At 39.6% G+C, this 25870-nt stretch overlaps 1 protein-coding gene across 1 annotated transcript; it reads right to left on the minus strand.

Annotated features, from left to right (window-relative positions):
* Nucleotides 1-991: 991 nt before the first annotated feature.
* On the minus strand, nt 992-24004 carry LOC106945354 (oxysterol-binding protein-related protein 3-like). Its single transcript, XM_015028979.1, has 22 exons — nt 23882-24004; nt 14392-14554; nt 13497-13613; nt 12275-12328; nt 11837-11950; nt 11532-11684; nt 11354-11444; nt 11086-11189; nt 9383-9469; nt 9110-9269; nt 8838-8962; nt 8612-8743; nt 7561-7648; nt 6835-7070; nt 5354-5491; nt 4232-4295; nt 3790-3868; nt 3488-3632; nt 2455-2599; nt 2245-2371; nt 1877-1999; nt 992-1700 (listed from the first exon to the last, which is right to left on the minus strand). Exons 2-22 carry the CDS (start codon nt 14473-14475, stop codon nt 1604-1606), a joined length of 2463 nt encoding a protein of 820 aa, XP_014884465.1. The 5' UTR covers nt 14476-14554; nt 23882-24004; the 3' UTR covers nt 992-1603.
* Between the last annotated feature and the right edge of the window lie 1866 nt (nt 24005-25870).

Consider the following 25870-nt stretch of genomic DNA (forward strand, 5'->3'; position numbering starts at 1 on the left):
TGTTGTTAGCTGTTCAAAACGTGACATGTCATCTGATAACATTTTCAGATGGTCACCAAAACCGAGTGAATGCTGCGTCTGAGCTTAAGTTTTACAAAATATTCTTTAGGGGTGTGCAGATTTATGCAACTATTCAATTAACATGATTTATCCCGCAGGAGAATTAAATGTTGTAATTCATATATCGTCCAAGTACCTTCAAAGAGTTATTGTGGAGGGTCGTGCTGTCTGCAGAAAGGATTTCCAGTAGCAGTCAGACTTCCAATGTACTTGAAGAGGACTCTGACTGAAGACTGTTGCTGGAAAACAAACTTATGACTGCCAAGACATGCCAATAGCTCAATTTCTGGGCCACGGAGACAATATTCCACATTAATGTAATAGATTACACCATCAGTTATCAGCAATTTCTGAAACAATCTACAAAATAGCCCTATGAAAGTGCTTCTAGAAAAGATTTTAAATAATTGGTCCTTTCCCCAAACAGCTAAACACGTGCGTCTTCTTGCGGTTTTAATAGATTTTTAACTTAAATCTTGCATCAAAAGGTTTCTACAAGATTTTCTAATATCTTCACAGAAACGCACTTCATAAAATCCAAATAAAAAACACTGGAAGACGGGTTTTCAGAAATATTGTAGTAAAAGTTAAATGTTTTAGTAGCAGCAGCCGAAAGTGGCAACATGTGTGATCTAAATAACGCCCTGGCAAATACAGGGCATGGAAGTCGGTAAATAAAACACCACAAACCCACTTCATGAGGTAAACCACAGTAAGGCATCATAACACTGTAACACAACTCAAGAGAAAGTTTGTCCCATATATACCCAGTTATTTGCAAGGTAAATATGGAAAATATAAGGAAAATCCACCCTAGAACACTTAAAAGCAGACAGAAATACATTAAAGAGTGGAGTACAATCATTTCCACCTGGAATGAAGTGAAATAAACCGCCACATGTATTATTAATAATAAATAAACAATGCATATTTCTTCCACCCATTGTAATATTTTATTATATACTTCCAAAAGGGAGCATTTGTGCTGTTTCCTTAAGTGAAAACGGCATCCACAGTCCTGCTACAGACATGAATGATGTGAACAAGGCAGCTTACTGGAAAAGGCAGTACTTTCTTTTTTTTTTAGATATAGAAAAACTGCTGAGGTCAGCAGAAAGTCATTGGGTCACTAAAGTGGCACAGCAGAAGAACACAGAAGTGGGATGTGACCTCCAGTCCTCGGTCTTTCTGTCCACCCATCATCCAGATGGCCGTCAGTCTCTGGATAAAGGTACTTTTGCATAACTGCTCCAGCAGTTCTGAGTACAGCATCACAGTGAAAAGGCACTTGGAATAAACGGTGAAAAGCAGTAAAACACACACTGATCTACACACGGGCTCTGCGTATATTACAGTAGGTAGCAGAAAATGTACACAAACGAGAACAATATATACACAACAGGCTCTGTGCACACTTGGTCCTAAAGAGGAAGCAGGAGGTCCATGTGTGGGGTACTGTGACACAGAGCAGTTCATGTTAACCAGGTCGGGGTTCCTGATTGCTAAACTTCATCTGGTTTTATTATGTTTTCTGACCGGCAGGTCACCACAACACGGGGAAGTCCACCTTGCTGAAGCCGGGGTCTCTGCGCTGCTCCCAGTACGTGTTGTTGCTCACCCATGTGTCGTCCTTGGACTTCCTGCACAAACAAAACAACGCATATTTAAAATCAGAGGATGGCTTCTGATTTATTTCTTCAGTAGCTGCGTGAGGAATGATGCCTCGCTGTGACGAATGCCAAACCAAGCAGGTGAGACTTCTACATTAACTCATCCCTTGTTGTGCATCAGATCGAGCAGGTAGGAAGTCGCATACTTGAAAAATCGCGGCTGATGGATCATGCTGTTGTCCTGCAGCACTCTCCTCCTCTCCCTCTGGAGCTGCTCTATCCTCTGTTTCTGCTCTTCAGCTCCGTCTATGTTCCCCTCCTCCAGCAGCCTGATGGAAGCGTAAAGACAAGGAGTTGAGTGGTGAAAACGTCTACATAGAGGAGAGGCTCACTTTGATGGAGGGACGGATGGGAAACTTTAGAAAAAGGAACAACTAAAAGTCTAGAAATTATATGATTTTTCTGTCTTTTATTCTCTCTTGACATTGTCATTTGAATCTGTTTAAACATATTGGAAGAAAAAAAAATGTTAAAAACAATCAACAAATAGTGATCATGTTCTGATTCTGCATACCTCTGGTCCGGCCTGAAACGCGTGTCTGTGGGGGGCAGCAGTGGTCTTAAGGAGGAGTCCAGTTCATTCAGCTCCACTGCAAACTGGGTGAAACCGTAGTACTGCTCCTGCTCCACTGGCATGGGATCTGCATGAACAAACAGGATTTATCATCATGTCGTTAAAAGAACCACGGCGGCTGAGTTTTCCCGGCTCCCGTTTCTGACTCACTCGCTCTCCAAATACAAGTGGCAGAAGGAGGGTCTCCTTGAAACACCGATTCATGCCATTTTCCAAAAATGGTGTGCACCACTTTCCCATTTGAATCTGTAACCACGCCCTCTATCTCGTTCACTGTGGAGCTCCACGATTTGGCCTGAGGAGAAAAATATGTATTTTAGAAAGAGCAGGAGAACGATTCAAGGTTTTGCTTCATGCTAAAGTCAAACATGCATGAATAGGGTTCAAATGGCAACAGGAGCCATCCAGCCAAACTGCTGATAAATTTGTCCTTACCCATGGACAGAGGCAAAAAAAAAAAAAAAAACCTAGTTAGCTAGCAAAAGCATGTTAGCAGCTAATTAGCGGTAGCTTCAACCACCTTAAGTCACACACAATAAAAATGTCTGCACACGACTCAAACGTTTGCCTGACAGAAAAGTCTCGTGAAAAAAAAACAAAATAAAAACTACACAGACTATACTAGGTATGACAACAAAATTTAAGACCTGTAATTAACGTATTTAAGGACAACTTACTTTCTTAATTGAATTTGAGACACTTCATGGCCTTAATTTTGAAAACACAAATTTAAGACATTTTAAGGATGCGCGGACACCCTGTCTATTTGTAATTATTAAAAATTAAAAAAAAGTCAAACTCATGCAGTCACAATCATGAAACCCAACAAATAGGAATACTTGAAATAGTTTACCATTTTTGTAATGAAACTATACAATATGCAAGAATCACTATTTGAACTGAAACAAGTAATTGTTCAGAAATATGCTCAAATTTACTGAGATACACTTGCATAGTTTGTCTGTTTGGCAGAAAAGTTTTCTGAGCTCATCTTTTTTTTTCAATATTTCCATATTCCCTCCACTAGATGGCGGTGTTTGCTTTGGCAGCACAACGTTCCTTACTTCAACGCAGTACTCTGATAAAACATCACAGAAGAATTTCTTCTCCACCAGATTCAGCCATTTGAAGCGAGAAACAAACACTCAGTACAGAACACATCACTATATATATATTTTTTCACCTTGACAAATGTTACTTTGCACTGGCAGACATTACTGTTCATGTTCTTGATGGCCATCTCTCCGTAGTGTTCAATCCAGCGCTGGCCGCTGATGATGTTGTGGATGCAGGACGTCACTTTGTTCCATTCGTAGTGATCCTCGAAGCTGCAGGGAAAACACGAGCGCAATTCTCCTATTATTGTTTCACAATAACATGCTTTGTTGAGCACAATTACCCAGACACTCTGATTAAACATACACACATACACACCCACAGGATTTGAAAAAAAAAATAAAAAATAAAAAAATGGAGAGGACCTACGCAGGTAGTGTGACATGTGTGGTTCCCATGGGAACTATTTCCATGGACTTTCCCCAGAATTTATTTTTCCATCGCACATCTAAACACAAAAACAACAGGTGAGAGGCTGTGACTGTAGAAAGAGTGTTATTCTCATTTAAATCATCAAAGCGTTAATCTGACCAATTTTTACAATTGGTTTCTGGCTCATTAATGGAAACAAACAAAGCATCTCTTTCTTTTACTGCTTTTGGATTATCGGTTTGAAATGGGTGTTACGCTTAACCTAACATGCACCTGTTATGTTTCAGGAATATCAACAAAGATCGAGGGGCCAAATGAGCTTCATTTAAATCACAAACAAGTTTTCATCCAAAACGTGAAGATGCCGAAGCATGAAACGGACAGTATGGCGGCACTGATCTGCCAGGAGGAAATGAGGTAGTTCCAAACATGCGCTCACCTTGCCAAAAGCAGAAGTTCTTTGAATCGGAGTGACATGCTGAGACAGGTGGATGATGACTCACCTGGGAATCGGAGAGAAGAAACGACAAGGCCCCTTTTTTAAAGTTTCTTTTGTGTTTGAAAATGTATTGAATCTACAGGATTGCAATGTGACAACTGCAACTTTTTAATCAGGTATGAACATATTAAAAACAACTGAAACACGAGGATCGTGTTATTTTGGTGGAAATAAGCAAGGCGACAAAATGCAATCACTTGCTTTGTCTCTGAATTATTTAGAAAGGGAAAGCCGCCTGTCGGCCCTGATTTCCTAAATTTGTGTTCACTGGCGATCAACCGATACTTAAATGTGAAACTGATCTTTAGCCACTTATTTTATTTAAATCTAAATAGCCACAAAGCTGCTGCATTCGGCTATTCTCTTTCTGTAATACAGGGAGATCTAAAACACACGACACTTTATCTGTGGTTTTTGTTTTTTTTCTTAGTTTGTTCTCAACTGACCTTGTGAATTTGTAAAATCAAAACACTGACTGCTGTGCACTTTAGCTTTAGTAAGAGGCTCAAAACAGACCTGTCGTCTAACCAGTTGTGCAAGTTGTGTTTGTTTTTAAAAATGTTAAAAGTGACTGACGAATGGCGCAGATTTTCTTTTTCTTCAGCGTAGGTAATATCAATAGTTTGGACAGAAATACTCTAAACTTTTCATATATATTTGAGAACACTACAAAAAGTTTGTATTGCTTCACTGGTTTTTTTCTGAACATTGAGGCTGTATTGTGATCGTACAACAACCTGACAGTGTCGGTTATAAAAAAAATAAATTAAAAAAAAATCTCCACTGGTCAAAATCTGAATCAGCGGACGAGGCCTTTTAAATATCAGTGATGAGTCAGAAAACTGCAATCGGTGCTTCTTCAGTGACAAAGTTTGAAATGTATCCTTCAAACACAAAACTACTAAATTAAGATACAGTACAATTTACAGATAAAACTCAAAATTTGGATTCCTTTTCTGACTCCACCGATTCAGAAGAAGTGGAGATTAAACCAAAATTCCAGTCATCCTTATTAGGAGAGAACACTTTAGTGAGTGGAATAAGAAGGCTGTGTGACAGTACCTGTTCAGCTATAAACCTGAAGCCCTTATCGGGCCGGTCACACTCGTACGTCTCTCCCAGAACGGGGTTGAAGGGCTTGCTTCCGGCTCTGTAGTAGGACGACGCGTAGGCAGATATCGCAAAAGTTGCCACATACACCTGCAGAAACAAAAGATAACATACAGCTTACTTAGATTTTCAACATTTACAAAAAAAATAAATAAATAAATGTGACACCAATTTACCAGCCCTATTTATTCTGACAGGTTGTGGAATGTAAACCTTTATGCCATCTGAAGTTTAAATGAGTAATAATCAGTCGTCTGACTGCAAGTGAATGCAGCGGATAATGATCTGCAAGCTGCGCTGTGTTGCCCATTCATGATGCGTTTGACCAGTGGTGAGGAGAGAGCAGCTCTGCAATTGTAAAACCACGAAGAACGTGAGTGGGGGAAAAAAAAAGAGAGAGAGAGACATCCTGATGAGGTGGTGTAAAATAAATCACTGAAATATGCCAGTGTTGCTATGGCAGCATGCTTTCAACCCCAAATGGTTTATCGTTTTTACTTTATTTACCTTTGGTTAATAATCCAGCATTCAGCCTGGGGGTTGAGGCATCGAGAGAAATATATTTTATTTGGACGATTTAAAAACCACACAATAAACACTAGAAAGAAGATGCTTTGGTCACCTTCTTGCTTGGTTGTTCAATCCAAATTGAACATCCCGCTGTGAAACGTGGCAACAACTAGCTATAGGAAGAATTTTTTCGGCAGTGAAAATAAGCCGATGGTCGATGGATGGAGCTAAAAACAGCAGTTATGGAAGTAAACGCTGCTGGACGTTACAAAAGACTTAAAACTGGGGTGAGATTCAACTTATAGTTCAGCCAAATAAACCTCGTTTAGAGCCACAAATGTCACATGACTTTATCTACTCCAGGAAATTTATTGTCATTTTTAAAGAATCTCTATTTTAGGATTTAACATAGAGATAAACATAAAAGATAATGAATATTTAATTTAAAAAAAAAAAAAGCACAGATTCCGACGTAATGACAAAGGAAAACAACTCTAAATTCATTACTAGGACTTTTAGTGTCATTCTTTGTAGAAATTCGTTGCTAATATTTCATGGGAAAATTGAAGGAAAAAAACAGTTAAAAGCCAGCATTTCTTATTATATCTGTATTTAAAAAAATATTAACTGCTTCCTGTTATAAAGAGCCATTGTGGAATGTCCAAAGGCTGTGGAGCCTTTGGACATTCCTTTCCAGTGCAGAAGATCTTTATTCTTCTGCTCTGGAAAGATAAAGACCAAAGAGCCGGACCTAAGATGGCACAGTTAAGAACCAAACATTTTCACGTATTAGAAAGACCCAGTCTGAGCAATCAAGTTCAAGTTTGGTACGTATGGCAAGAAAATAAGATAAAATTCACTTTGCTTGCCAACAATTGTGTTGGTAGAACCAATTTGTTCTCATTGTTATTTTTTTTATGTACCATGCGTTGGTAAGGGTCTTCGGTCTGGTTTGCGATGTCCAGGAGCTCGCTGTACTCCAGCTCCTCACACAGCCTCTGCAGGGTGTTGATTGGCTCGTTGAGCTGCACGGGCATGGCCACTTTGGACAGGTCTTTGCCGATGTTGTTCCTCAGGATGTTCCACAGGCTCACGGTGCTGGAGGGGCAGGGCGACGGCAGCGTGGAGCGACGGCGAGTTAAGGTTATTACGCTGCTGACTGCAGGAGGAAACGGAGACCTGAGTCAGCTGAGACATTCTCAAATCTAGATCCTAAAAAAAAATAATCAGAGAACGGTTAAATATGTATCCAGAGAAGAAGAAGCCAAAAGGCGATTCTTAAAGCGGATGCAGTGAAATTGATGGGAAATGCATGCGGAAGTGACTGAATGATCTCTGCTAACAGATGCTTTGGGATAAACTGCAACAAATCGCCACATTTAGTTTGCAAACATGTCCGGACGCTAAGATTGCTCATGTTTAACACCTTCTCTGCACCGATTTTAAACATGCAGAATTCATATCGTGCCGACAGTCGGTAAAAAAAAAAAAAAACACCAAGTTTTACACCAAGACTTAGTCAGAATCAACAGCCCGATGCTGAGCAAGAAAAAAAAAAAAACCATCTATTCAAGCTGTGGCGGCTTTCCATCTGTTACAGAGATTAGTCCGACTTAACACATAAGCAGACAAACAACTTCATCGTGTACCGGAGTTGTGTCTCGCGCTGCCTCCGTCGAAGGTATCCATGGAGACGGTGTCACTGACATCGCTGATATAAGAGTCGTCGTCTGACACCTGGACAAAGGGAATCGATGAGGAAAGATTAAAGACGCTCCCAAATACAGGATCGACGGACAAAACCGCTGGATGTCCGTAAAGTCCTCAAGCTTTTGAGGATTTGTTTTCTGGTCGTCTCTGGTTTTATGGAAAATGCTGCCAATGCTGGAGATGTTGCTACTGCATTTAAATGAGACTATCCGCAGGATGGCTACGGAGACTGTTAATAGGATGTAAACAGTTTGGAAGCATTTATATCGAGATCCTACTCGGTTTTCTGTTCAAAATTATAGATTTTTCTTCAGATTGAAATACTTCCTGAACTTTCTGTCCGTGTTAGGAAACCCAAATATATAACAGACAGATAGAGACAAAGAAACAAAGATAAAGTGGATGGACAACTGGAGAAACAGATTGAAAAACGGATGGATGGCAGTAGACAAATGGTTGAATGGATGATAATGGGTAAAGAGATGGATAATTAGATTGGCAGATGGAAGAAATGAAAGAGTATTTTGAGGCTGGAAGTTTGAGGAAAAAAATTAATTTAAAACAATTTGGAATAAGGCTGTAATGTAACAAATTGTGGAAAAAATGAAACACTGTGAATACTTTCCTGATGCACTTTTTGCTTTACTAAAGACAACACAAGAAAGACTGTAAACTAACCCTCATTCTGAATAATTTTGTACTAACAATGTGTCAATTCGATGAATCTGAAGTGTTTTCCAACTACATGTCTGTTCATGTCTTCTTAGCTTTTAAGTGTCTGAGAACAATCAATGTTTTCCTCATAAGATTGTTGTCCTGATTATTACCAACACAACTTTATGCTCAAAGAAATCTTCAAAAACCTTTAATGTCGCAGTACAGACAACATAGCCAATGTGAAATTATAGTGTGCTTTTTAATAATTTTTTCCACCTGTTTGGTTTTGAACACAAAGAAGAAAACATCAGTTGAGATGACGAGAATATTGACCTCATTCTCAGATGAAGACGAAGACAGAAGGTACTCCTGTGCATCAAAGAACTCTGAAATGGACTCTGGGATAGATACTCTGCTCTCACCGGACGCCTGGTGGACCAAGGAGTGCGGGGAACTTGTACCCTCCTGGTTTCAGGTATTATGTGAGATAAATTAGACAAAAATAATGCAAATAACCAAAATGTAACCATGCAAAAGTCGGAAGGGTTTATTCTTTTACTGGAGCATAGAGGTTCTTGAGGCCGACGACTTCAGGCGGCTGAGGCGCTTGCAGGTCGATGGTGAGCTTCAGCCGCTCCCGCTCTGCTACCAGGGAGCCGTACGCCGATTTCAGTGAAACATGAACTGGAGAGAGGCAAAAGCCAGACACAGGAAAGAGTTGTCATGGCAACTATGCTCCCATACAGAAGAAAACATACAGAAGCTCTCTTCACCCCCCCCCCCCCTCCATCTCTCTCTCTCTACTATACATGCCATGCACTTCCAACTCACTGTTGTTGGCCAGTCGGTAGAAGTCCTGCTGCAGACGTGACACTTCTGTCGGCGAGTCGGGCGACTGGGGACAGGCTTCCTGTGAGGCAGACTCTGTGGTGGGGAGGTTGGGGTTGGAGGCATGGAGACGGGGGGACTGGGTGGAGATGCAGCTTGGAACCTAGCAATCAAAGGGAGGAGCCATGATTTCCCTCTTTATTCGCTCACTGATGTCGGTGTATGACTGACTGGCAATAACAACAAAAAAAAAAGAGAGAGGGAGCAGAGGTGTACTTGTAGTGTGGATTTGGCTTCCTTGCTGTTTTTAGATCGCCATCTCCGGGGCCTCTTCTCCTTTTTGGGGATGTCATAAGTAGATGCCTGTGGTGCCAAAGAAGAATGACAAGTAAGATTTAATGAACTTAAAATGTTCACGGTACATTTTAGAAAAAAAAAAAAAAACACTGGTGCCTACTCCATGTCTGTCACGGTGTTCAATCTGTATTTGATGAGAGAAAATCTTAATTTTAAAGAGAAGATTTTGATAAATTTGCAGAAGGTGGAAGCGTGTCGCAGCACTGTTACGTTAGCTCTGATTTGCTAGACGCTTAATCAGATTTTTTTTTTGTTTTTTCGGTAGAAGCGGTGCACAATTATTGGACAATTATTGCCTCTGCTTTTGAGTATTTTTACGTCTACGTTTTTATGACCAGACAGTTGTTATAATGCGTAGCCGAGGCGACAAGGTTTTTTTTTTGTTGTTGTTGTTTGCAACTGGGAGCAGTTGATTAGCATCTCAAAAGCTCAAGTAATGCCTGAACTTTGACCCCAAACCCACAAAGGAGTTGAAAAGGAGGCTTCATGGATGCAGAGCAGGACCAAAGAGCAGAGGGAAGAGGAGGAAGTTCAAATCCTCTCTTCTGCTCATCACAGTGGGTAATGGCCATATCCCAGAGTGCCTATTTATACGGCCACACGGAGATTTAAAGGGGAGTGACAAAAGCAAATGAGGCGGATTAGCAGTGTTTGATGATGTCATCCAGGAATAGGGCTGAAATGACTGATTGGATTAATCATGATAAAAGAGTACATAAAAAATATATATACATTTTGCATGCAAGATAAAAAAAAAAAACAAAAAACTTTTGTCTGTAATTATGTTATAGCCACAACTCTTCAGGTTGTAGAGTTTTAGCTTCAATCGGTTCAAATCCTGTAAAAAATAAACCTATTATGCGTCTTTTGGTTTCCATTTATTAGTCAAAAAATTGTCAACAAATCAGCTCTGCACTGTAATGACCATGTGTACGTTAAAGGAATTCTATGTCATTGCATTTTATGCAATAAGATGATTTTAAAAATGAATTTAATTGTTTTATTTGCATTTTCAAGTATTGTTAATATTGTACAAGAGAGCTGAAATGGTTAAATAAAAAAAATCAGCAGAATGTGCCAAAATCTTTCATCCAATTAATTGATTAATCGTCATAATAATTGACAGAATTTATATCGATTGCTAAAATAATCATTAGTTTCAGCAATATCCAGGACATGTTACTATGAAATATTGTCTCTGTTGCCTGGAAATTGAGTCGGAAAGGTAATAATATTTAATATTGTAAAATATCTTTGAACTGAATTGAATAACTTCACGTATGAAACAAAAAGACTTCAAGGGAAGTGATGTGTGATGATTTTCAGTAGGCCACAAGGTCAATAAATTCACTAAAATAACTTTCATATTCAGAAATATCAATATCCATTGAACAACTTCCTGTTGTGATTCCCTTCCTGCGTGTCCAAATATACGCAACGTGCACAAGCCAAGTTTTGTGCTGGCAGATCAAACACGGTGATGGTGATGCACAGCGTCCTAATGTGCCGACGATCGCTATGGCGAGCGCCGTTTTGGTGACTGCCAACACATTAACGCGCCGCTGACGGCATTTCTCCGCCCAGGCTTAAAGCGAACGTAAACCCCTTGCGGCTGCGCTCACTTGTAGTGCGGTGATGGCTGGAGCCGAGTACGTGCGGTGGATGACCTCCATGCTCTTCAGCAGCTGGTTGAGCTCCAGTAGATAAGACTCGCATTCTTCCAGCTCTGAGCGAACAGCAGATTATTATTAGATCAAAGTGAAGGTGTGTGCAGACACAGTGCTGAGGAGTAAAGACTGTGCTAACGGAAAAAAAAAAAAAAAAAGAAGAAGATGAAAATGCAGTGATTGTTACTTTCAAAAGACAAAAAGAGAAGGAAACAAACTGCACCTTTGGAGCACTTGCTCATCTCCTCTGACGAGTGGAGCCAGGAGCTGACCTTAGACTGGTGGAACGACACCTGCTTAGTAAGAGTCGCTCTCTGTTGAAAGACACAAAGAGAGATGAAAAAAAATGTGATGTAATCTCAAAAAAAGAAAAAAAAAAAAAAAGCCCTGAGACAACTTACTTTTCTAAGTGAGTCATTAAGCGAAGGTGAGCTTGCGGCATGGGGGTGGAAGAGGTAGGTCTCGTGGGGATACAACGTAATTTCGTTCTGCCGAAACATACGATGGTGACGCAGCTTTGACACCCACTCATCAAACAGCTCCGGAGCCTTCACCTGCGTGCCGCAAGATCGAGTTCGGAAGTGGAATAAAGCGTCTGAGAATGTTTTTTTTTTTTTTTTTTGCATGAAACAGGCGCACAGGAAATGAAAAAAAAAAAAAAAACACCCGGAGGCGATGAGCCACGACTCTGTGTTTCTAGAGTTACCTTTAGGTGATAAATGTTGTCCTCGGTGTCCAGGTCGACGCACATAGCTTTCTTCTTGATGGACATAACTGAGAGGCCGACATCTATCAGCCCGTGGACCTTACCCTTCTGCAGCTGAGGTAAAAATAATAATAGCAGTGAAGTTGGTTTCTATTGTCTTGTTGTTGTTGGGTTTTTTTTTTATTGTTGTCACATTAAACCACAAACTTCAATGTTTTATTACACAGCAGATTCAAATTATGAAGCAGAGTAACAATGATGGTTTCAGATTTTTTTTCACAAGTGAAAATCTTTTTGTACACAATCCCCTGGTGTCAGTGATTTGTTAACCAACTTTTGCAACGTGTTTGTGGTTGTAATATGACAAGAATAAAAAAATTAAAAAAACACAGCAAAGAACTGATGACAGACAGATGGCGCTGTTGAGGTTACACCTACATCAACTGGTCGCTTTGCATATTTCAAGATGCCTCTTTCCAAGACGAAGTATCTCTAAAGGAGAAAAGTGGAAAAAAAAAAAAAAAAAAACATGTAGCATTAAATCTAAATAGTGACAATGTTCTTACAGCTGCTCTTTACAATTAAATTAAAAGCACAAGCTTTCCTGTATAACCTTGACATTTAAATTTTATGGCCGTTAAACAGGTGACCAGCAGCAAAGAGAATGATCACAACTGATATAATCATAGTTTACGAGGACATTTTAACTTTATAATCCTGGATGTGTGCTGACAGGGCACTCCAGGAGAACTTAGGGAATGAGTACAATCGTGGTGCTGCAAGGCAGACCTTTACAGATAAGCCTGAGCAGAAAAAGCAGAACGTTATTTGAGTCAGGTTGGCATTGTAGCTGTTTGGGATAAAGGAATGAAAAGGCTGAGAAAAAAAGGAAAGGTAATAGTGCATGAAATGAGGACCTAGCTGGAGATTTAAGAGCTATAGTCAAAGATTAAGATGTGAATGAAAGGATCTATTACGTAAAATTTAAACCATACATGCCATGAAAACACACATAACCTTTTCCCCTCTGGATATCTTTTCTTGCAATAATTTTGCTCCATTCTTCTGGCTAGAACTGGTGTAACTGGGAAAGGTTTGCTTACACACACACACTTTTTCAGCTCTGGTTTGAATATTTGTGGGAGTAACTGGATATGTTTGGAAAAAAATAAAAAAATAAAAAAATGTCACCTTCAGGTATCTGGTGTTAAACCAGACATGTGGAGGTCCACCAACATTTGATGGTGTTGTGTGCGAATGAATGTTATAAATGGAAGGATGTAACATGTATTATTATATGTTTTTATAATAACAATAAAGATTATTATTGTAATTACTGTTATTATTATATTGAGATGTCTGTCATTTTCCATGACATCACAGAAGGAAGCAGTGTGTTTGAGGTGTGCCTCCAATTGACTGCAATGTTGGGAAGTGTATGAATCAGAAACTTTCAAGGTCATAAGATCATAGTCTGGGCTTTCCAAAATTATTTAAAGACACAGTAATTTTTGTGAACGTAAAATTTTGAAAGTAATAAAAGAAATTTCAAAAAATAAATAAATAAATTACAACGAGCGCATAAACAAATAAAAGAAAAAAGCTCTACAAAACATTCTAAAGTTTTGCAGAGCTTTAAAACGACAGGTGAGTTGCTCACCTTATGCCATCCCTTCATGGGCCACTTCCTCCTCTTGAGCAGGAAGCCCTCCTGTCTGTCAGGCTCCTGGATGCTGGCAGGAGCCCCCCTGAGTCCCTCCACGATCTCCCAGCTATCCTGAAGGAAAACACAGGAGACACGCCAAGACTCAGACAGGCAAGCCACATTCCTTCCCTTCAGATAACAGATGTTGTGTACACAACTGCGCATATCAGCGTAATCACATGTAAACGTCTGATTTCAACTAGAGCAGAGGCGCTGTTCGGATCCTGGAACATCGGGAGCTTACAGGAGTAGTTTCATTTTAATACAATAGTATACTTTTGAAGTAATTTGACAGCAATAATACAGAATAATATGATGTAGAAGTTCTCGGCGTACACACTGGGCTTTTTACGGTACTGTGAAGCAAACAAGAAATGCGGACATTTAATTTATTTGATCTTCAATGATTATTTTGTCCTTTTAGGGTTTATTAAATAGCAATTTTTGGTTTTTTAGTCTTCACTCAGTTCCCTGACTGGGGCAAAAAAACCTGTTAACCACATGAGCAATGAGCCGAGACACCTTCACAACAATCGTCCGCCGCATGTTCGCATAATTGTGCTGTTGTGGTGAGAGTCGATAGTGACAGTTTTTGTGCGTTGGACGTATTGCATTAGGAACAGAAACAATCCTAAGACATTTTCAACAAACTTTTAATGGTATTTATTTAAAAAAGCTGATGTCTAAAGTGTGAAATGATTGCAAAGTTTGCTACAAGAGCATGAATTATTCATAATCTGTGAGCAGGTTTTCATTGTTTTTAAATCCACGCAGCCTGTTTTGCAGGCTCAGTGACATAAGAGCACATTGACACAGCCAAATTGAGCATGCGAGCGTCACGCCTACATACCTGGTTGTTGCCGTGCTTGGACGAGCCGCTGCTGTCGCTGTGTGTGGGCGACGGTGTCGTCATCTTCTCGCGACTTGACGTCATGCTTCTGTGGAAACCGCGATCACAGGAAAGCCTCCAGGAGCATCCCTCTGACCTTTGGAGGCCTCGCCGACAGTCAGCACTGCAGAGAAAGGTCACGCGACAAAGGTCAAACTTACTCAAAACAGAACCGCGGCTGCGAGAAGAACCTGAAATACAGCTTTTAACAGCGGAATCGTTTACTCACCGTCTTTCTGACTCATTTTTGAAATCCCCACAGGTCCAAAGCGCATGATCTTTGAGGAAGCTCAACAGCCGTCTTTCCAGACAAGTGGAAAGACGGTTATTGAGCTAAATGTGCATTTGGATGTGCTTTGACTTATCCCCTGCTCTTACTGGACTGTTTGTATAAATGTGGACTGGGAACATAAGTAACAAATGCTTAAAAGTCAATATGTATTGCCATGGCAGAGCCATAGAAGAGCAGCCATCAAAGGACAGCCTTTGATCACCGTTTCTCTGTGATGATGGTAGTACGTTGGCAACAGATATATAGAATCTACATCATGAAACTACATAATGAATGAAAACAGCACCACACAAATTGAAAACACAAAGGGTCATTTTATTTTAGCATATTAGTTTAGTCATTTTATTTTGTAATTTTTTTTGTGGTAGTTTTTTGTTTTGAAAAAACTACATCTTACATTTTTATTTTAAGTCTTTGTATTGGAACTGTTACTTTAGTATTACTACTCAAGCTTATGATATTGTGAGTTGCGCATAGAAGCCCTTGCATGATCTTAAACCCTGCCTTTCATTATCACCATTCTATAAAAATTTCTTCATTATATATTAGATTTTCTTGAAATATGTTGCTGATTTATCAAAAACTAAAATTATCCCCACACCATGATACTCTCTTCACCACCCTTGCCAATGTGAATGGTGCTGCTTGTTTTGGTACAGACATAGGTTGTTGGTGATATGTGACCATCTAGTCAGATGTTTAGCTTATTATTCATTAAGATATTCAAGTGTCCTTTAGGCACTTTTTCCCAGTAGGTGGTCATACGAGTTTTACTAAGAAGCAAACAAGGTTTTCTGTCTGGCTTTCTGACCTATTAGAAGATTAACATTACAATCCCCACACAGGGGAAAAAAAATAACTAACACCTTACGTTGTTAAGTTGGCATCCTGTTTATGAATTGCTAAGTAATTGCAGTAAATTGGAAAGCTTAATAAAACTAGAGGGGACAACAGTCAAAATTAAGAAGCAGAATATTTATGTAAATGTGACATTCTGCTATTCATTACATAATTGACCAGGATGAGCAGAAAATATTAAAAACACATTGTGATGCAACACAAATTCCTCTCCTTTCCACAAAACGGCCTGACCTAAGAATGTTTTGCCTCTATGGAGGTTTGGAAGCCTTCTGCTGGTGGACACTTCTGAAGGAATGTGTTTCCAAGAAAGGTGGCTGGGCCACATGAAAAGGAGGACATCCCTGGCTGGTGGGAAGGCCTCCAGGCATTGCGTGTGCTAGCATGCCTGGACATCAACATAAACACCTGGATTCAAATTAGAGTTGCATCCTCTGTCCTCTGTAAGGCCCCTGTTTGGTTCGAATGAATACGTGTGTGTGTTCGTGTGTGTGTGTTTGCGGATTCTGAAGTTCCCCCAAGCCCTCACTTGCAGCCTGCACCGAGCTCAGGACGTGAGTCATCGACAGGAAAGAATCCGTGCTTCGCTACCTCCAACACAACCACAACGCCAGGGTGGTTACAGTCAACACTCGACTAAAAGCAGACTGGAGCACACAGTCGGCCCGCTGGCCTCACAGCTTTGGAGCACAGGCAACATATTTGAGTGCGTTTCACATGACAATCTTGGGTATGTTGATTTAGCCAGTCGAGCTGTTCACACTGCATTTTTCAGGTTGTGACTTGCTAGGTGTTTTCAGCTCCGCTTGAAGTTTTCTTGGAATAATCAAGTCAGGAATCTACTAACACACACCCTCAACACACACAGCTCTTGCTTCATCTATGGAAAGTTTACAGTATGTGGTCTGGAAATGCCAAAGGTAGGGTCTCTCTTGCAATGTGATGTCATACGCTGGGGTCTCAAGAGAGTACTAGTACAAAAGGTTAGTCAGTATTTTCTTTATATCAAAAAACATGTTTTAAGGAATATAGAAACCGTGAACCTGAGGGAAGAGTCATTCTTCAATTTCTCTCTCTGGAAGATGAAACCTGTTGCAGATAAGCCAGAAATGGAGCCAAAACAATAAATAAACGAGAGGGACTACTAAAGGCTCGAAATTGGTTTTCACTGACGTGGTCACGTGACAAAAATGATCTCTTTTTACTTGCAGGGAGGCGTCGTCCTCCCATTCCCGACACCAGGTCCTTGTTGAATTATTCTGACAGAGCTCTGTCCGATGTGTTGTGTGATCAGAAGTTTGTGACAGTGTTCTCTGCAGAAATGCGCTCATACAGCAATATATGTTCAATTAGTTTGTTTCCTCTATCCAGTTTTTGCATGAATACTTTTGAGGAGAGCTTATCAGATGCCTTGAGAAGTTATGTATATTTGTATGACTCTTCACAAAATATCTACAATTCCTATCATCCCATTCCTATTTTTGCAGCTTCAAAGAGGAGTCAAATTTCTTGAAATAGTTTCCGAATAACAAAGTGTCCAGAAACATGAATAGAAATCATTTTTAAAATTGTTTTATGAAGAACTACAGTTATCAAACTATGATTTGTGCAAAACACCTGTAAAAACTTGCCCATAATAAGAACTACTAATAACAGTACCGTTGCAGTCTCTACGGTCTTGTATTCAGTCTTGTAGAAGTGAAAAGTTGCATCTAGTATTTGTCAGGAAGGTGACAGTCATTATGATTGGAGGAGAGATGACTGTCAAACACCCAAATGTGGTCCCTTCAAAAATAAGGGAGAATTTGAGCTGTGACAGATGTGTTAAAGACACTGACAGAACTGGAGACAACCTGTGTGGCAGATCTGGGCCGTTCACTTGTTTATACCATATGCAAATATGAGGTTATAAGCTTGTTTTAGAATATGTAAAGGAAGTGTCTGTCATTTTGTCAGCCCTTGCTGCAAAACCTTTAGGAAAAAATTGCATCTGCACAAAGGCTCATCCCTTGAATTAGAAGAATTTTGAAATGCTTTTGTCTGTGCTACTTGTCTTAACCACCGATTAATTTTGCTGAGAATGGTCCGGCATAAGCAGAGGAAAAAAAGTAGCTGGAGGCAAACAAAATTCTTACCTTCAAAAACACCTTGCCTCGAGACGTTATTACACCTTGTGATAAATTTAATAACTGAGAACAAGCCAGTCTTTATCAAAAGTAAAATATAAGAAAATGACATGCTGGGAGCAAGTTGTAGTGGTACCAGAAACGTCTCTTAAAAGTCAACAAGATAAAGTCCACCAAAGGCAGCCCAACAGACACAGTACTGGTGATAAACTCCTGCCAAGGCTCAATGGACTTTTTAAACTTTGCAATTTGACTAAAAAAGACCAGGTGCAAGTAATAATACAAGCAGAATAACGTTAACAGCAAAGAAAACATAATGAGCATCTACTGTTAAGCGTCGCTTCTCAGAATTACCAGAATGTGAGAACTAGTGGCCACATTTCAACTCTTCTAAACACTGCTGCTAAAAAAGATTCATCAACTTATTTCTTATCCACACTTCAACACCTGCGACCCATTTACTGAAGCTCGGTAACCACATTTGCAACAACATTTCTTTAAAGCCCCTCAACTGTGTTTTTTGTTTTTTGTGGTGACAGTCAAGGGGTTCAAGCAAAACCTCAGAAATCACCACAGTGCATCAGTGCAAGGCTTGGGTTTCAACTCTCACTACCTCATGGCTCATCCACTCCTTGCTGGGATGTAATAAATCTGCTGTGTAAAAGAAGTACTCGGGACTCTGAGCCACGTAGATAAACTGTGAATGAAGCTGGGCCACGATTCCCCAAACATCCCACTGTGTAACTGTGTGGCCTACTTACAGCACCTCCTCTGGGCTCTTACCGCAGGCCTGTTTATCACAGTCTTCTGCGGTGTAAGCATAGAAAAGGTTGGGATTCTTTCCCCCCCGTCTGTCTTGCATAATGCGAGTCAATCATTAACAGCACAGCACCTTGTAAATTCCTTGTTATGCTAAAATAGTGTGGCAGTGTGTGGTGGTAGACCAACAAATGGAAGTTGTTGAAATGGAATTAAAAACAAGAGATGATTTAATGTTATTTTACACTTTTGATTCTGAAAATCCGCTGTGAATTTGTATTTCCCACCAGTTGATAGTTTGTACACCAACTACAACTGAAAATTTTTAAGGTATGTGTCTGCAATCACTGTTGTGAATAGAAAAAGTGAAATTCCTGCCCATCTTCTTTGTAACAGGTCAATGAGATTAGATAAGGAGCATCTGAGTACAGTGACTTCCAGTTCTGGATCTTCATTCTCTCAAAGTCTGGACTTAATGCCTGGACTTTGACTGGGTAAGTTAGGATCAGCCTCTTGGCTACCTCTTTAATTAATACCCCATTGACCAGTCTGTCAGGTCACTTGATAGGTTTCCAATTGTGCCACTGCATTTCTATTTTGTTTTCCTTCTTAAGAGATAAAATAGTGCTTTATAGAGACATTGCCTTATATCTTAACTCTTATGTTTCTGTGGTCTTCGTGAGGCTGTTTGTTCAACCATGTGAGAATTTTGCACAAGTGTATTTTTACTGAGATTAAGTACATTACACAGTCATTCTTAATTGGTTGCACTAGACTTTATTTTGTTGTATCAGAAAAAAAGGGGTCTTAATACAAATGCAAGCCATTTTTATTATCTGTAGAGAATGCTGAAACCCAAAATTCTGCCCTACTTCTGTCAGTCTGTCGGGTAAAATCCCAGGTACAGTACATACACGTTTGTGGTTGCAACAGCATTTGCAAGGAACTGCAAAACTTTAACTATTTGGTCTGTCGAACAGCATTTATTAAAGAAAGTCCTAGTAGGCAAGGCAAAAAAAAAAAAAAAGACAACAGCTGGCTTGCTGTTCATTATGTCTTCCTTAATAAACTAAACTAGAAAGCCTGAAAATGTCAGAATTTTCCTCATTAAACTTTTCTGGTCCAAATGAAGCGTCACACTTGATTTCCTTATACAGTGAGGACACGCTGAGATTAGGTGAAGATGACATTTTCTTTCTGTGCATGACAATGTCCTACAGTCTATAAGGAGTCATGACATCATCACAAGACAGCCCACTTGTGTTCAGGATAGTTGGACCAAGCTCCTCTGTGCAAGAAACTCTTACAATATCCAGGAACTGGAGGAATACTGCAAACGAAGAAAGTCTTTGTCCTTTTCTGGGTTGAAGGTGACACCAGGCAACACACATCCTGCCTATTTATAGAAAAACCCTGCGATCTCCATACAGCCAAGCTCAGCCTCATTGTTCCTGACTTTCAGGCTGACACCTGAGGGATAGTCGGGACTGGAAACTCTAATCCTGCCATAAGAAAAAAAAAAAAAAACTTTAAAAGATACACACACTAATGCAGACGGAGCAGCAACTTTCTCCTACGCATTCCTAAACCTTGAGGGCCGCCGACCCGACAGATATCCTCCACCTTGTTGTTACTACCACACAGCGAGAGCAACTGAAGAAAAAAAAAAAAGAAAAAAAAGCTTCTCTCACAGATTACAGAATTATCAGGTTACAGCTGAGGATGATCCTCTGATGATCAGAGAGCAGCAGATGCTTTTAATAGACTAACATCAGGCAATATCTACTAATTTTAGATCTAAATTTTAGAAAAAGGCAGCACATGGCATTTCAAATGGTTGATGGTGACAGCACTTGTCTGACCTTTGACATCAGGTTTGACAGGACGCATGATATAACAGACCGGTTTGAAGCTATTTTAAAGTATTTCTGTCTGAAAATAGAGCCTATTGTGAGAAATACCAGTGCAGTGATCAAAAACAGATGCGCAGCCACTCCAATATGCCAAACAGCATCATGCCCTCAGATCTAGGAGCAGATTTTCCAGCAGAGCTGCATCACAAAAGACGTCTTTCGGCCTCCTTCCTGCTGAGACAAGAGACACTTTGTGTTGCTGCTCAATCACAAGTTGCTATGGAGACGACAAAACAAAGCAATATTATATCCAGCTTGATGTTTGTGAAAAAAAAATAATAATTGGAGTTAAGGAGGGGTTATTTATAGAAGATGAACTATGATTTATATGGAGTCGCTGTGGTGACCAGTGGTTTGAGTGGAAGAGGAACGGCGTCCTCCAACCTCTACACCAGCAGAGGATGGCTTTCATCAGAGCCAGTGCTTGAGGAATTAGTCGAGTAGGAGTGCTCGGTGTTTTACCAGCTTTGCGGTGGGTGTAGTGCAAAGGAGAAAGTGACACAGAGATAACTCAGCGAACCACAATAGCCACGCTGGATGCTTACGCCCAGGAATGCTGGACTGAACGGTGATCAGCTGACTGGCATACTTGGACGCGCTTATTGCGGAGGAACTGTCCTTTACTGTGAGATGGATGAACTTTGTATTTACAAGAAACACACCTGAGAGCCTTTGGCTCTGCCTATGGCCACGCTGTTACTCCTGACACCACCGATAATAATAATATTAATAAATAATAAATTACCATGACGGATCACGCGAGATGATGTTTCCGCTTAAGTCCGGTTTCCGTTCAAAGCCGCTGGGGTCAAACTTTCCGTACAAATAAAGTTCAGCTGAGTCACACAGAGCTTTGTGGTGCTTAAATGATCAAACATATTACTCACTGAGCCATTAACTCCAAGGCAACGTAGGCCCAGTTACGGTTCATCTCTTTAAACAGCTACAGTGTTTTTCCTACAACTCTTTCTGAATTTTCTCCTTCTTGCTTTACACTCACACCACTGAGTGCAAGTCATGCATAAACTTTAAACAAAAAAGTAGGAAGAAATACAGAAACCTGTCAAGCTGAAAGAAGCCATTCTGTTCAGCAGATGACAGATGGTCTGATTTACTACCCAGCTTGTTATACATTTGATGTAACTCTATTAAAACCAAAACAAAGAAAACTTTCTGAGCAATAGGCACATTAGTTTATTCTATAGTTCTGCTTAAGTGCAATAAGAAAATGTTGACCGATAAATATCACCTTACTAAAATAATGGTCTAAATATTTTTTTTTTTTTTGACAAAAGTGATTTTTTTTTTAAATCATCTTTTAAATAAAATATGATATAGGTTATTATTTTAGGATGGTGACAATATAATAGCAGAAATAAAACAGCTATAATGAGTGTGTAGCTGCAGTTTTTTTCTGGTTTACTTTTCAAATTAACAGTATTTTTAATTAAGGTCAATCTAGATGTGGGCATTTATCATATCACTCATCGTTGATCACAACACATTTATTATTACTGTAAGAATTTTGATATATTGTGGTGACGATAAATTCCAATTCATTGTGTTTGACTTCCCCAAAATTGTCTGTAGTTTTGGAATTGTTAGTTTTACTATTTTCTCCACTGCTTGTTCAAAATATGATTAAATGCAGTTACAGTAAGTGCCTTTTGACACAAATCCCACATCTCTGAGTGGCTGGTGTCCTAAAGAAGCGCATTAGAGAGAGGTATGTTTTTCAAGAGTAGTATTTGTGTTTATGGAACTATGATTTCTCTGAGTCATGCAGCAACAGCCACACAGTTAGATAAAAATAAAAAGTGGTTACTTTTTATGTAACTTTTTATTGTTGTCAGAAAAGTATCACAAAATATTGTGATAAAACTTTCCATATTGCCCACCCTTAGGTCAATCCCTACAGTGCACATGCTGGTCACTCAATGGCAATAAAGTCAATGTCTTTTTTTATTTAAGGACAAGAATAACCAAAGCTTGACGTGCGAAGCCTAAAGATCATGAAGGCGTCTTAACTTTTCTATTTTTAAGATGTCGGGAAAACAAAGATCCGCACGGACAGCAAGGTCAGCTTTCGAGAACAGCAGTATGAAAGGTGGGTATTTCCAGTATGTGACTAAAAATGAAATCAGAGGAAGAGCAAAAAGGTGTAAGAAGCTGTTTAAAAGGAAGCCGTGTTTCTACAGAAGCAGACTGGCTGTTAATTTTGGTATCAACTTTTAAAGAGCGGTTGAAGGTACTCTTGAATTGAGTACAACAGCAACACTGCCAAACTTTAGAAAATCTCACCAGTAAGCTAAGGGTGTACAATCTCCTTGGAAGGCAAGCAATAACCACTGTTTACTGATGAAAAAGCAATCTTACAATGTCTCCTGTATAATTATTTTGTTTGCTTGAAATAACTGTTTCACAATAACTCCTCTCTCCCTCTCTCTCTCTCACACCATGTGACATCACCTCAGCTCCTGCAACAAATGATTAACGAACTGCTCGTGGCAGGAAGTGCACATTTTCAATGTTGTTATTTTGAAAAATCAAAAACATCTCAACTCTGAATCAAAGCTTTACAAACACTGGAGATGTAAAAAACAACAACAACAAAAAAAGATTTAAAAAAAACACTGTTGCTTTTCAAAAGATAACGAATAACTGTTTACTGAAATGAATCATAACAATATAATATAGCAGTATTATCAGATGAAGACACAAACAGATGCTAATCCCCATATCACTTTACTGTTTGTTTCTGCTTTTTCTGATGTTGTTTGTAATAAAGTCAAACAGATTTAAATGGAAATATTGGTATTTATTGACCTGACAGTGATACCATCACTTCTCATGCATTAAGAAATCTTATCTGGTCTAGGAGTTAATAACAGTTAATCAGAATAACACACTTTCGCTTTACCCACACACAAACACACACAAGGGAAGAGTACTATACGCACCACTAATTTACAAGTCTGATTAAACAGACCACGCTAACAAGATCAAACGGACGCATGCAACATAAAACATGCTGAAAATCCCTGGTTGGTTTTACTGATGATGATGTCAGAAAGGCAGTCGAGGCGGACTGGTTTAATGAAATATTCATTAATGGGGCGAAACTCCACAGGGAGAAACCACAGGTGGCCACGCACAAGACAGCTTCTGTTGCCCAACAGAAGCCAGCACAGCAAAACCAAACTTGTTAACAAAATGTCTAATATATTCCCCGGAAGATTACACAGCCTCATTAGGTGCCGCTATTAAAATCCCTAAACGGACTCTGCAACAGACTAGCTGTATTAGGTTCCCAGATATCAAGAGGGGTCTATTAATAATTCTATCGAAAGCGATATTTCACTTGAGACAGACTGAGCACAGTCAGCGCTGACAAGTCTGTCGTTTCATTCAAACGGAAGCAGCCAAAAACAACAAACAAAAAAAAAACCCAGCTAAAGACAAACGCCCATTTCGCACAAGTTTCAGTAAATAAAGAAACTTACGATAGGTAGGCGAAAGCTACAGCATCGTGTCCCCCTTCACCAAGCGGTACAGTACCGGGTTTTGGACTGGACGGCTCCTCGTTCCACAGCAGCAGCGAGTTGAACTGTGTTAATGGGGGAGGAGCCTGATGAGTAGCAGGTTAGAGTGACGTGCTTCTGATCCAATCAAAATTGAGAATGAGTGGAGGGTTTGCGAACAGAAAAATAGAGCGGGCACGTTCTTCTAACTGGCCGGAATTGTGACGTAGAAGCTAGAATGAGAGGCACTGAAAATCAAACGAGGTGAAAATTAAAAAGGCAGACATTTAATGCAACTTCCTCCTATTACTTTGTAAGAAATTAATCACATGATTTATTCTCGTCAAAAAAAATATTCGGACTAATCAGAATCTGAATACTGTAGGTATGAATACTCAGCGTTTATTTCAAACTAGTGAGACGAATATTTCAAGAATGTATCCATAAAAGACGAATTTGAGGTTTCCAAATGTGCATTAAAAAGTGAATAACTCAGAACATTTGGATTTATCTGTATCATCTTTTTCAGGAAGTTGTTCTTTTTATCTCAAAACATGTCTTTTTGTTTCATTCAAGTTATATTTTTAGAAATTGTCTTGTTATAAGACAAGTCTTGAACACAAACAGGTTTTGCTCCTTTTAAGCCCTATATTTGGCTCCATTTATTGCCCCACTCAGCAAATTAGTTTGTCAACAGTTTAGATTTCGATTAGAAAGTAACATTTTGATCTACTTAAAAAAATTACTGCACGAAATTACGCTCTGCTTTGTGTTGGTCTATTAAACTAAATCTCCATACAGCGTACTTGGATCCTAATTCCTAAATCTTAATTTCAGTCTTCCTCAGTGTTTATTTCAGATCAGAGGAATAAGAAATGTGTGAAATCATTTCTGGGGAAAAAGTCAAATAAGATGAAATAAGACAAGAAATATTAATTGTTGATAGGAAAAAAAAAGCCATCTGGACATTAAACGCTTAACAACATCATGTCTAACAAACCAACTTGCCATGAGTTTTAGTTGGCAGCGAAAAGAGAATAAAATGTCCCAACACAAGTTTCAGTTTATTCAATGAGCATTCTTGATTGGAAGATGACTGTGTCATCTTGATGCTTTGCATTCCTGAAGTTCTGCCTCTTGGCAAAGAATTATTACAGACTTGGTGGGAAAAATAACATGTTTATCTCCACCAATATTGGAGTGTACAAAGATTATTGTGTTGTAAACAGAGTTACTGTAGCTTAGACAACAGTTCCAAACAGCTTTATGTGAAGATGCATTATTAATCTGCTTCCTTTCATTGCCTAACATCCGATGACTGGTGGTTTTTCTGAGAGCTTCTATTGCAAAAGTTGGCTTTGCGCATGACTTCTGAGTTTATACGTAACTAATGGCTAATGGAGAGACGTGTTGTGATTGGTTGAGGAAAAAATTATTAATTCTTTATCTGTCTCTACCTAATCCGGCATGGTTTTTTTTTCTGTCTCTCTTTCTCTCTTTCTGAAAGCTCTGCTCCTCTGCTGTCCTTGTGGCTCGGTGCACCACCTTCATGCTTTGGATTTGTTTACCCAACAAAACAAATTCCCTCCTTTGCATGGGCATGAGGCTGACTTCCTGTCCAGGGCTTATTTCTATGGCAACCGAATGAAGTAAAAACATGGAAAAAGTAGACGGTGGGGGGATGGGGAGAAGGTTCGCTCTTTCGGAGAAGATAGCTGGGTGTGTCGGGACACTCAAAGCCCAACAAAATCCTAACAGCGTTTGACTTGTGAAAGGAATGTAGGCCTCTTGTGTCAAGACCTGACAGACAGTGTGGCAGCCGCCTGCATTTGGGGTGGTGTTTGGAGTGGAAGGGGTATAAAAAGAAATTGTTCTCTGGGTTTATGTTTCAGGTATTTCCATTGTTAAACAAGGTGGATTCCTGTGCACTCATTTAAGGAGTGTGCACTATAGCCACAAGGGAACTATTGC

The sequence above is a fragment of the Poecilia latipinna genome, unplaced genomic scaffold (genome assembly GCF_001443285.1).
Source record: "Poecilia latipinna isolate Pla-1442-1.1 unplaced genomic scaffold, P_latipinna-1.0 Scaffold141, whole genome shotgun sequence".
NCBI lineage: Eukaryota > Metazoa > Chordata > Actinopteri > Cyprinodontiformes > Poeciliidae > Poecilia > Poecilia latipinna.